The sequence below is a fragment of the Blennius ocellaris genome (assembly GCF_963422515.1).
Source record: "Blennius ocellaris genome assembly, chromosome: 22".
NCBI lineage: Eukaryota > Metazoa > Chordata > Actinopteri > Blenniiformes > Blenniidae > Blennius > Blennius ocellaris.
In genome coordinates this window covers 13,794,099-13,805,833 of record NC_137671.1, presented here as the reverse complement: position 1 = coordinate 13,805,833, position 11,735 = coordinate 13,794,099, and the positions used below count along the sequence as shown (strand labels likewise).

At 47.3% G+C, this 11,735-nt stretch overlaps 1 protein-coding gene across 1 annotated transcript; it reads left to right on the top strand.

Annotated features, from left to right (window-relative positions):
• Window positions 1-3,562: 3,562 nt before the first annotated feature.
• Window positions 3,563-11,735, top strand: mcm10 (minichromosome maintenance 10 replication initiation factor). Its single transcript, XM_080518613.1, has 18 exons — window positions 3,563-3,579; window positions 4,422-4,502; window positions 4,588-4,869; window positions 5,492-5,617; window positions 6,317-6,481; window positions 6,629-6,794; window positions 6,886-7,051; window positions 7,155-7,322; window positions 7,419-7,535; window positions 7,627-7,838; window positions 8,309-8,403; window positions 9,074-9,187; window positions 9,286-9,732; window positions 10,007-10,137; window positions 10,229-10,342; window positions 10,423-10,568; window positions 11,455-11,497; window positions 11,597-11,735. Exons 2-18 carry the CDS (start codon window positions 4,496-4,498, stop codon window positions 11,678-11,680), a joined length of 2,583 nt encoding a protein of 860 aa, XP_080374739.1. The 5' UTR covers window positions 3,563-3,579; window positions 4,422-4,495; the 3' UTR covers window positions 11,681-11,735.

Below are 11,735 nucleotides of genomic sequence, written 5' to 3'. Positions count from 1 at the left end.
GATGCTGTTCTCTTTCTGTGGTGAAGTTTTTGTCTAATTTGATGGTATGCGTTTGTAGTTTTAACTGCAGCCGTGGCCTTTTAACATCCGTGTGACGCGTGAATCTATTGAAATTTCAAACATAAGTAATTCTTTGGAAATTCTGTGAATGAATATATGAAACTTTAGCCTCATTTTAAAGGTTAAATTCGTTTCCTGGCTCCAGGAAAACTTGATTTGGTGAAAAATCACCAAAATGGCTCTTTTGGCCATGAAGGTTGCTGCCCAGTGCCGTTAATTTTTCTGCCGCTCTTGACTTGAAAAGAACTTCTTTACTGGATGTTTTAACTGGGCTTCCCTCAGAAGAACCAGTCCTTTGATTCCTGTTAACAGTTTATATTTATGAACTTCGGTCAAGAGTCAAGGCTGCATGTTGAAATGTGAAAAACGAGCCAGATCAGACAGAATATTTGTGCGCGGAGCCTCGGGTGTTTGTCTGAAGTCCGCTGGCTGACTTTTTGTCTTTTCTGTGTGATTTCTTTGGGGTGAATTAGGATGGAAGTCCATCAGGTAAACAGTTGAAGAGGGACTGATGCAGAGGAATCGGTCCGCCGGTCAACACTGAACAAAGAATGTGTATTATGACTGTGTTTGCTGATAATCTGAAGCCTCGCATTAGAAATAAACATTATTCTTTCATGATCGTGAGTAAAATGCGTGAGATTAATGGTGAGAAGCTCTGCCGTTGTCATGGCAACGGGATGCTGCGGGGCGTGAAGGAGCCCCACGCGTCCTTCATTTTCCCCTGCCTGCATCTGGACATTTCACCTCCTCCGGTGGGGGAGACAAAAAAAAAAAAAAAAACTTTTACCCAACATCTCACTGACGAAAAATCATTAAAGAGTACATATTTGACATCGTGTCACGGTGTCTGATTTGGTTGCATCGCACTTGTGGAAGCTCTTATTGTGTAAAAAATACTCTATTTGGAGCGTTGGATGCATTAAAACGCGCCGGTTTCTCTGCAGCAGGCGGTCAACCGCCTCGCATCTCTTACGCCAGTGTGTGAATCCTTCGATTTAACTATAATCTACTGAATTATGTGTAAATATCCACCCTGAAAAGTGTCTCGTCAGTCCACCGCTGTGCGTCTGCGGCGCGCAAAGCGTCGATCAGGCCGATGGAGACGGAGATCGAGGGAGTTTCACTTATTCTCATTTAGTGTGGACGTCCAGGGACGAAGTGAAATGACGGGTGGATGAATGCGGAAAGCTCCGGGAGCGGCTGTAACGGCTTTCGGTTTGGGGCCCAGAGGGAACCGAGACGTGGATCTTTACAATAGCCAGTAAATTAGAACTTTGTAAATAGTTTAATACACGACGACATTTTGGACTTTGTTTTACAGCTTCAATGAGAACAGCACAGATGGAAAGTAATGAAATCTTGAGTATTTTCTGATATTTGTGTTGTTATCGAGACGTTATAACTCAAATATTTGCCCTCGCTCCTCCTGATATTCCCTAAACTGCTGAGGGGCTTGATGATGAGAGACTGAGAAGAAAATGTTGAGTCCAGGTAGTGTGAGTCAAAAAATAAAAGAAGAAAGAAAGAATGAGATCTGTAACGTTTTAACTTAAGTTATTGTCAATAGTTGAGAAAGGTTCAAACTTTTCAGTTTTCTAAAATGATTCAAATGCGTTGCTGACTGTCGTTGAAAAATGTGCACCGACAAATTGTGTGGGTTTTTTTTTGTTTTTAATTTTCTTGTGGTTTTGGATATTTGGGGATAGTTTTGTGCAGAACAAGAGAAAGATCTTCACCTCAGGTTCTCACCTCTTCTTTCTCCTCGTGCAGATGGAATCTCTCTGTTCCCTATCGAGCCGCCAGGAGCAGACGTCCCCGACGTCTTCCTCCATGAGGAAGAGGGGGAACATGGCCTCATGCTGCCACCTCTCCAAGACTTGGAGGAGGAGGAGGAGCAGGAGGAGGAGGAGGAGGAGGAGGAGGATGAAGAGGTGTTGCGGTGGAGGTGGCTCATGGAAGGAGATGACTCTGGTTATGAGAGCATGACTGAGGAGGAGGAGGAGGAGGAGGAGGAGGAAAGTCCTGGAAGCTTCCTGGAGGACCGGGACCTCCCTCCCTCTCCCAGCCTCCCTCCTGTTCCTGAGCAGCTCCTTGAGCTGAGCCCCCGGGTTGCTGCTCCGCCTCCTGGACCTCCTGGACCTCCTGGACCTCCTGGACCTCCTGAACCACCTGGACCTCTGGAATCTCTGGAACTTCTAGAACCTCCTGAACCTCTGGAACCCCCTGACCTCTGGACCTCCTGAACCTCTGGAACTTCTAGAACCTCCTGAACCTCTGGAACCTCCTGACCTCTGGACCTCCTGAACCTCGGGAACTTCTAGAACCTCCTGAACCTCTGGACCTCCTGGACCTCTGGAACTTCTAGAACCTCCTGAACCTCTGGAACCTCCTGACCTCTGGACCTCTTGAACCTCTGGAACTTCTAGAACCTCCTGAACCTCTGGAACCTCCTGACCTCTGGACCTCTGGACCTCTGGACGTCTGGACCTCTGGAGCCTCATCTCAGTGACTCAGTTGTTTTTCTTTTGACAGATGGATTTCTCATCCGCCCCCCCGTCGCTCCACCTCTCACTCTCTCCATCCAGGAGCGTCCCGACCCCGTACACTCGGAGGAAGCTGTCGTTGGCTTCCTCCTCGGAGGCGGAGGGTTCTAGAGGTTCCTCACAAGCCGACATGGAGGAAACAGGAAAGACTGTAGGAGTTTGGACGTCGGCAGGAAGCTGAATCTCAGCAGAAACTTAAGATCTGTTGAATATATTAAATCTGTATAATAACTCGCAAATAGTCTGTTTTTATGTTTGTTTTCCACACATAAGAAAATAAATGATTACTGGACAGTAATATTGTGATGATTTTTGTCTAAATTTTGGATTTTCTTCACGTCATGCCAAATGCATGTCCTCTACTGTAATATCTCTATTTCTATTAGGTTGTTTTTTGTATTTTGCTCCAATTTATTGCACTCCTGATGTGACACGCGCGTGATGTGGCACAGCCCCACCTAGTGTCATACAGAGGTATAATTGTGAATGGTCTGTGTAATTGTATCCCTGAGTTTAGTTCGATGGGTTTACTTGGTCTTCTGCTTTCTTTCTTTATATCAGTGATTAAAGATTGCAGTAAATCTGCACCTATTCAATCAATAGTAGAGTTTTGCCAAGCGAAGAGACTTCATGTACAGTTGTACAGAAGAAAGAATTTGCCTTCAAGTCCAATTTCTGGGCAAAAGAACTCTCATATACTTTTGCGCCTCCGTTTGTAGTAAACCATTAAGGTTCCTGATTTCCATGTTGAGATTTTTTATGGTTAAAACTATATTTTATTATTATTTATTGAAAACGATCAACTTTAATGATGTTTTCTATCAGGACCAATGTAAATTTTTTAGTTTGTTTTGGTTTTAAAAATTGATCCGTGCAATTTATTTTTTATTTTTCGTTAGGCAACTTGTTGGACACCTGCTGACAACATCGCTGGGTCCTTGAGTTCAGCGCCAGTTTTGGATTTTCTCCCGCGGTGAGTTTGTCTCGTCGAGAAGTAAATTAATCCTGCTTTTTCGTGCTTTAAATTACATATAACTGCACGATGTGTAACGCGAGGCGAATGGAGTTAACTTGAGTATAGTAGCGGCTGAATTAGAAGGTTTGACTTGCTTGTAAAACCTTAAAGAGACGAGAAGGACACTCCTGGTAAACAAGTGTCATGTTTTATGGAATCGACAACCTTTATAAAGTTTTTTTTCCCCCCAATAAAGTTTACTAAAGCTGCATTTTTGTACTCACTAAGTAAAGACATAATCAAGCCCTAGAATTTTGTTTCCTGCTTAACAACAGCTGTCGATCTATATTTCAATGTTTCGTGCTATTAATTTTATCGTCCCAGACCTAATTCGTGTTGCACTGATTGGACTGTTTTTCGCTTTTGCTTGGTTTCTTCTTTGCTTTCTCAACATTTAACATTCATAATGTAATCTCCTGATGTCATTTTGTTTATCTGTGCATTTCCTCAGCTGAGTGGATCACGTCTAAACTCACTCACACAGAACTGCTTAGTTAATCAGTAAAAATAAGTGATAAGCACTATAGGTTCAATAAATCAAGTGAAAGTCAGTAAATCTACCGTGAAAATATAATCTTATCAAGAGTGTTTGAATTTTTCTTTATTTTTTTTTTAGTTTAGTTTGGTTGTCGTCGTGCATTAAAGTGATTAATGATTGTATAATGTGAATGTTTGTGTGTTTGTCCTGTGACGGACTGGTGACCCGTCACCCCTGCCTTCACAAGTATTTTACAGATCGGTTTGAGTAAAAGCCGATGCTGCCCTAGCGACTCATTTTAATCCTATTCACTTGTTCACAGACAAACTCGCCCGTCCGTCTCCCCGCTGGCAGCCGCCTCATCCAGGACCAGTCTTCCTACCAACGTTTCTAAAAATGGACAGTGAGTATGACTGAAAACCTGCAAGGAGACAAATCTTGTCTGTCGGCCAGGAAGCGGGTGAAGGGATCTGTTTTTCTAAACCGAGGTGACGATGACCTGGACGTCCTGACGGCGCTGCTGGCCGAGAGCGAGGGCGTCGCAGACCAGCAGGCGGACGACGACCTGGACGGCCTGTTTGACGAAGACTGCGGCGAGGAGGAAGAGTACAAAGAGGGCTCGGGCGATGACGAGACGCGAGATGCGGCCCAAGAAGACGAGGCGGACGCCCTCTTTGGAGACGTGGACGACGTTGAAAGTGAGGAGGGCTCCGGAAAGAATGAAGGTGGAGGAGAAGCCGGCGAGGACACGTCGAAGGAGGAGCTGCAAGGTCGGTGTTTTAACTTCACGCCAGCCGCCGTATGCCTCCGGCATCAGTCACACTAGCGAAGACGTGGGTTCGTTTTCGCTGATGTTTTGAAGCTCCGTCAAGCAAACCAAACTCCAAACACCAAAACACCGTAGAACTAATTAAAAAACAAACACAAAATATGACAAACAATGAGCAATCAGTTGTCAGAAACGTTACATAAATGCATAAACAAAGGAAAAACTTAAAACGTACCACTTTGGCCTGCTTATGACGAAGGCTGGGATTTGCTTCTTCTTCTTCTTTTTCTCCTTTAACAGTCTCTGGGAATATACCTGTCCTCTCGAGTCCCGAGGGCCGCTTTCGTTCATCGGCAACCCGGAAATATAAATACGATGAGGAGTGGCCACGCCCACATTACACCAAAACCAAGATATCCAGCGGATTCTTAATCAAACGAAATACTTTTGTAAACAAAACAAAGTAGTGTCATTTATAATATCATATAAGGAATAAGAAATGTGTAAAAGGAGAAATCAATTAATACTTCAAACTTAAACATACTGCAACAAAGAACAAAGGTTGCGCGACATGACGTCCTTCACACACGGTTCAATCAGCGTCTTCTTGTCTCGGCATGCAGACGAACTGAGGCGGATGCAGGAGCGGATGCAGAGGTTACAGCAGCAGCTGGACGCCAGCCAGAAGGTTTCGACGCCGGCGGCGTCTCCAGGCGGGACGGCGGGACGCACGGCGGCGGCGTCTCCAGGCGGGACGGCGGGACGCACGGCGGCGGCGTCTCCAGGCGGGACGGCGGGACGCACGGCGGCGGCGTCTCCAGGCGGGACGGCGGGACGCACGGTGGCGGCGTCTCCAGGCGGGACGGCGGGACGCACGGCGGCGGCGTCTCCAGGCGGGACGGCGGGACGCACGGCGGCGGCGTCTCCAGGCGGGATGGCGGGACGCACGGCGGCGGCTTCTCCAGGCGGGACGGCGGGACGCACGACGGCACAGAAGGCCAAGACACAAACCGGTAGATATTCAGTTGTTAATGTTTCATGTGTCATTTCTTCGGGGGAATTGGAGCAGTCGACGACACACACACGTTGCCATAACGACGCCACCATGTGAGGAATTTGCTGATAAACGGGAAACGTTTTCATTCGATCAGATCAGATCAGATGTGATGCTTAAATGCAATTAACCGACTTTGTGTTGAGGGCTTCTAGGTGGACACCTTTATTTCCTTCAATTGTCCTGATATGAGTCCCTGTGATGCGCGTTGAGCGTGTGCGCCGCCAAATACTGTCCCGTCGTCACAGCAGCACGACTACAGTGCTTAAAGTTACTTGTGATATTTTGCGTTGTTGAAGTTCCTGTCATCTCTGGTTAACTCTGTATGCAAAGTACTTATTTAAAATCTGTTATGCAGAAACGTTTTTTTTTTTTTTTTTTTAAATTATCGTAGCAACGCCGTCCTCGTCCTCGTCCTCCACCTCCACCTCCACCTCCACCGCGGTCGGAGGAGGAAGCCTCAAGGAGTCTTCAGACTTTTCTTCTCAACTCGTCAACGCCGACTCTTTCAGACGCAAACCCAGAGTGGCTCGCCAGGCCAGAGCCGGCACTTCTGCAGGTGAGGCCGCCACACAGCTGACGTAAACGTCTAATATCGGCGCTCGCGCTTCATTCCGTCACATGCGGAGGTTCTGTTTGGTGCCGCTTGTCGAAACGGCGAATTGCACAAGTGCTCAAATGCGTTGAATTGCGTTGTTCCTCCCAGGAGACCGGGGGCCGCTGGTGGAGATAAAAGTGGGCAGCTCCTTCCTGCCTCTGGAGAACACGCCTGCAGTTCCCAGCCCTCTGCCTTCCCCTGCCGCCGCTCCGTCAGCTGCTCCGCCCCCCCATAAAGACGCGGCCGTGGAGAAATACTCCAGACTGCGGATCAGGTCAAACGTCAATTCAGACTCCAACCATCAGTTCCCGTCAAGAATCCAGCCCGATTATTATTAGTATTATTTAATTATTTATTTCTTTTAGGAAGCCGCGGGTTTCCTCGTGCGAGATGGACCGCAAGATGGCGGCCCGCCGCCTGATCCCGCTGTCGCAGGTGCCGGAGCGTCTGTCCCGGGAGAAGCTGGAGGACAGCGACTGGGTGACGTTCGGCGTGCTGGTGCACAAGGCCACGCCGCAGAGCAGCAGCAGCGTGAGTCCGGGGGGAAAAGCGCCGTCGCCCTGCGTTTCTGACGCCCGAGTCGTCCCGTGTTTCGTTTTCGAGTAACGGCGGCGATTTCGGTTTCTCGCCGCAGGGCAAAACCTTCAGCATCTGGAAGCTCAACGACCTGCACAACCTGGACGTGTGCGTGTCGCTGCTGCTGTTCGGCGACGTGCACAAGGAGCTGTGGAAGACGGAGGCGGGGGCGGTGCTCGGCCTCCTCAACCCCAACGCCATGAAGCAGCGGGACGGCTACGACGGGGTGCGCCGCCGCCGCCGGACGGGCCGCTCTGGGTAGGGTAGGGGAGGCTGGGTGGGCACGGCCGGCGGTACTGACGCCTGTTTTGACGCGGCGCAGGTCAGCCTGACGGTGGACCACCCGCAGAAGGTGCTGCTGATGGGCGAGGCGCAGGACTACGGCACCTGCAAGGCCGCGAAGAAGAACGGCGAGCCGTGCTCGCAGATCGTCAACATGGTGGGTGACGGCTTCCTCTCACTGTTAAGTGTAAAACCGCTTGTGTTCAGTTACAATGGAGACTCTTCCTCCTCCTCCTCCTCTTCCTCAGTACGAGTGTCCGTACTGCCAGTACCACGTCAAGGCGCAGTACAAGAAGATGAGCTCCAAACGCGCCGAACTGCAGTCGTCCTTCTCGGGAAAGGCCCCCAACAAGGTGCTGGCGAAGGGGAAGGGGCGAGGGGGCGGCGGCCTGCGGGAGCGCCTGTGTCAGGACGGCTTCTACTACGGCGGCATGTCGTCGGCCGCCTGCGCCGCTTCGCTGTGAGTTGGTCCGATCAGACGGAAATCTGTACGCCTGTTAAATTAAATCCTTGTCGGGCTGCTGTTACACTGCAATCACAGTGACTCACTACTGCCATCTAATGCACAATAGATGAATTACAGTTCCCATGATACGGAGGGAAAAATCAAATGGTGAATAAGTTTATAATTTAGGTGTAATTCTACTGAAATGAGATCAAAAGGAAACCATAAAGTCATTGATTTACTTAATTTTTAAAAGACGACATGAAAGCGACAATACAAAGGTTAATTTAGTTTTTAGGTCTTTTCTCAGACGTCCATGATTTTACTTTGGAATGACGAAGTTTATTTGTTTGATCGAGGGTTTTGAGTGTCGATGTGGAGTCCAGCCGGAAGTCTGATCTGTTGCCTTAATGCTCGCTTCAGCGTTTGAGAAACTAAAACCTGTGTCTGTGTGTTTTTGTTTTTGTTTGTTTTCTGTGTTCTAGAACTGCATCCAAACCCAACAAACCCGTCCAGAGAACTCTGGACAAACTGTTTGTGAAAGGCTCGGCACAACTCGTCAGTCAGGCCAAGAGACTCGGTGAAACCACTGGACACACACACACACATGAAAACACAAAGACACACACACGAAAACACAAAGACACAAACATGAAAACACAAAGACACACACACATGAAAACATAAAGACACACACACACGAAAACACAAAGACACACACACACGAAAACACAAAGACACACACACATGAAAACACAAAGACACACACACATGAAAACACAAAGACACACACACACGAAAACACAAAGACACACACACACGAAAACACAAAGACACACACACACACGAAAACACAAAGACACACACACATGAAAACACAAAGACACACACACACGAAAACACAAAGACACACACATGAAAACACAAAGACACACACATGAAAACAGAAAACTTCAGTTTCGTGACGACGCCGGTCTTTCATAGATGCTCAATAAATTCTCAGATATAACTATTGAAACACTCGTCCTTGAACTTAGTTTCTATTTTATTGTTTTGATTAAAATAAGTATCCAGGTGAGACTAATCTCCAGCTCACTTTGAGCTTGTAGTTGTAACTTTACTGCTGTAAAGCTTCTTCATCACTCATGTGACCGTGTGGTTTGCGTCTGAGAGGAGTCTCAGTCTCACAGGCTTGTAAGATGAAAACGTCTTCCTAAGTAATACGTTGTTTTTTAACTTGTACGTTCCAGCGATGCAGTCTGGGGAAGTCTCTGGATGCTCCACTGAGTTTAAGAGTCTGATGTCGGTGCCGACGCCGGGCGCTCTGCAGCTGAAGAAGCACCTGGTGCAGGGCGGCCAATCGGGTACGAGGATACCACGTTTTGACTTCTTTCAGGAAGTGAGACGTTGGCGTTCTCGTCATTAAGCGCTCACAGCCCGTCCACCTGCTGCTCTTCCTCAGCCTCCAGCGGCGACGCGGCGGCTCCCATGCAGTCCATCTCGGCCTCTGAGCTGCTGAAGCAGCAGAAGCGGCGGCAGCGGGAGCTCCTGGAGAGCCGCCGGCGCCGCGCCGAGGAGGCCCGGGGCGCCCTCCTGTCCCCCAGAGCCGCTTCCGAGGCCCCCGGACGAAGCCCCGCGGCGCCCCACCCCCCGACCCTGGGCCGCGGCTTCTCTCGGGGGGAGGACATCCTCTTCTTCGACGACGGCGGCCCGCCGGTGGTGGCGGCGGCGGCGGCGGCGCCCGCTCTCGGCTTGCTCAGCCTGACGGCTTCCAAGATGGCCGCCCTGAAGAAGCTGCGGGCCAAAGGCGTGGCGCTGGAGAAGGAGGACCCCAACGCCGTGAAGAGGAAGAGGAGCGACGGCGGCGAGATCGGCGCCCGGGTGGAGAAGAACCGGACCTCGCCTGGCGGTACGGCCGCCGATCCAATGTTAGGAACATGTGGATCACCACATTCAGTTTTCGATTTGTAGATTTGCAGCGCTTGGTTGCATTAAAAAAAATAATAATAATTGAATAGAAACTTTTACTTTCCTGTGTCGTGAACTCAGCGAACAAAAAACTCAACACGTGTTTGTGTTTTATGTCGAGGAGTTACCGTAAAAGATGTTTACATTTTAAGGCTCACAAAATGCAGGAGTGCAAATAAAAGAATGGGACGAAACGGGAACCTGTTGCTTTGCAGGCGAGACGTCCGGTAACCACGGAGACGAGCCGGCCCTGAAAAAGAAGCGAGACGAACTCCGCTACGTCCAGTCGGAGGAGTTCCAGAAGATCCTGAACGCCAAGTCTCGGCACGACATCGTGCTTCAGGCGGTAAGAAAACGAGGAGAAGAAAAAAAAAAACATTTTGATTAAAGCCGTTTGCGCAGAGGGATGAGTTGGACTTCTGCTTCTCCTCCGGCAGGCGGAGTACCAGCTGCAGGAGCGCTACTTCGACGTCCTGGTGAAGAAGGAGCAGATGGAGGAGAAGATGCGCGGCGTCAAGGAGATGAAGTGTCGCGCCGTCAGCTGCAAAAAGGTAGGGGGAAAAGAAGCGACACGCGAAGCCCCCCCCCCCCCCAGCGTTGAGCAGACGTCAACCGTTTCCTCCGCTTCCAGTGCGGCTACACCTACTTCAAGCCGGCCGATCGCTGCGTGGGAGAGAATCACCCCCTGCGGTGGCACGACGCCGTCAAGAGGTTCTTCAGGTGCCCCTGTGGACAGAGAGCCATCGCCCTGGACCGCCTGCCACACAAACACTGCAGGTGGGAGCTCCACGGGGAAGCCTCTTGATTTAAGTGGCGCCACAGTTATGAGAAGCCTGCATCTGTTGGGTGATTCCTTAAGGAATATGGAGAATTTTTTGAAACAATCGCGTAAGATTTTTTACTTAAAAAAAGACATTTTGGACTTTTTTTCACTCTAGAATTGCTTAAAATAAAAATAAAATACATGCATTAACGTTTTCTTTTTATATATATATATATATATATATATATATATATATATATATATATATATATATATATATATATATATTCGGTGCATTTGTTGTCATTGTAAATTGATTTCCTGTATTTTTAAGCATTTCTAGAGTGAAAAAACGTCCAAAATTTCTTTTTCAAGTAAGAAATCTTATGCAATTCTTCAGAAATATTTAGAATTTTTAAACAATTGCATAAGATTTCTTATAAGATCTTCTATCTTGTCTTCTTTTTTTCACTCTATAATTGCTTAAAAATGCAGGAAATAAATTTACAATAACAAAAAAGGCACAGAAGATATAAAAAAGAAAGAAAAAGTTAATGCATGTGTTTTATTTTTATACCTTCTGTGCCTTTTTTGTTATTGTAAATTTATTTTCTGTATTTTTAAGCAATTCTAAATATTTCTTAAGATTTTTTACTTGACTTAAAAGGGCATATAAGATATAAAAATAAAATACATGCATTAGCTTTTTCTTTCTTTTTTTATATCTTCTGTGCCTTTTTTGTTAAGATTTTTTTTGCTTAAAAAAGAAATGTTTTACTTTTTTTCACTCTAGAATTGCTTAGAAATACAGGAAATCAATTTACAATGACAAAAAAGGCGCAGAAGATATAAAAATAAAATACATGCATTAACTTTTTCTTTTTTTTTTAACCATTTCAGTAACTGCGGTTTGTTTAAATGGGAACGTGACGGGATGCTGAAGGTAAAATATCTCTTTATTTTAAATAAAAATATTGTTTTGAAGGAGCATCGGCCTCACAGGTTCCGTTTTTTTTGTTTTTTGTTTTTTTTTTAACCGCAGGAGAAACTGGGACCTAAAATCGGCGGCGAGCTTCTGCAGCCGCGCGGCGAGGAGCACGCCAAGTTCCTCAGCAGCATGAAGTGACCTGTGAACATTCATGTTTTTATCGTTTGTAAATTCAAGTGTCTTTGGGTGGGAT

Bases quoted from the DNA above. Each gene is read 5' to 3' on its own strand.
- mcm10 (XM_080518613.1), top strand. The intron at 8,404-9,073 runs GTGAAACCACTG...TGTACGTTCCAG, and splicing joins CAGTCAGGCCAAGAGACTCG to CGATGCAGTCTGGGGAAGTC. The intron at 10,138-10,228 runs GTAAGAAAACGA...CTCCTCCGGCAG, and splicing joins ACGACATCGTGCTTCAGGCG to GCGGAGTACCAGCTGCAGGA.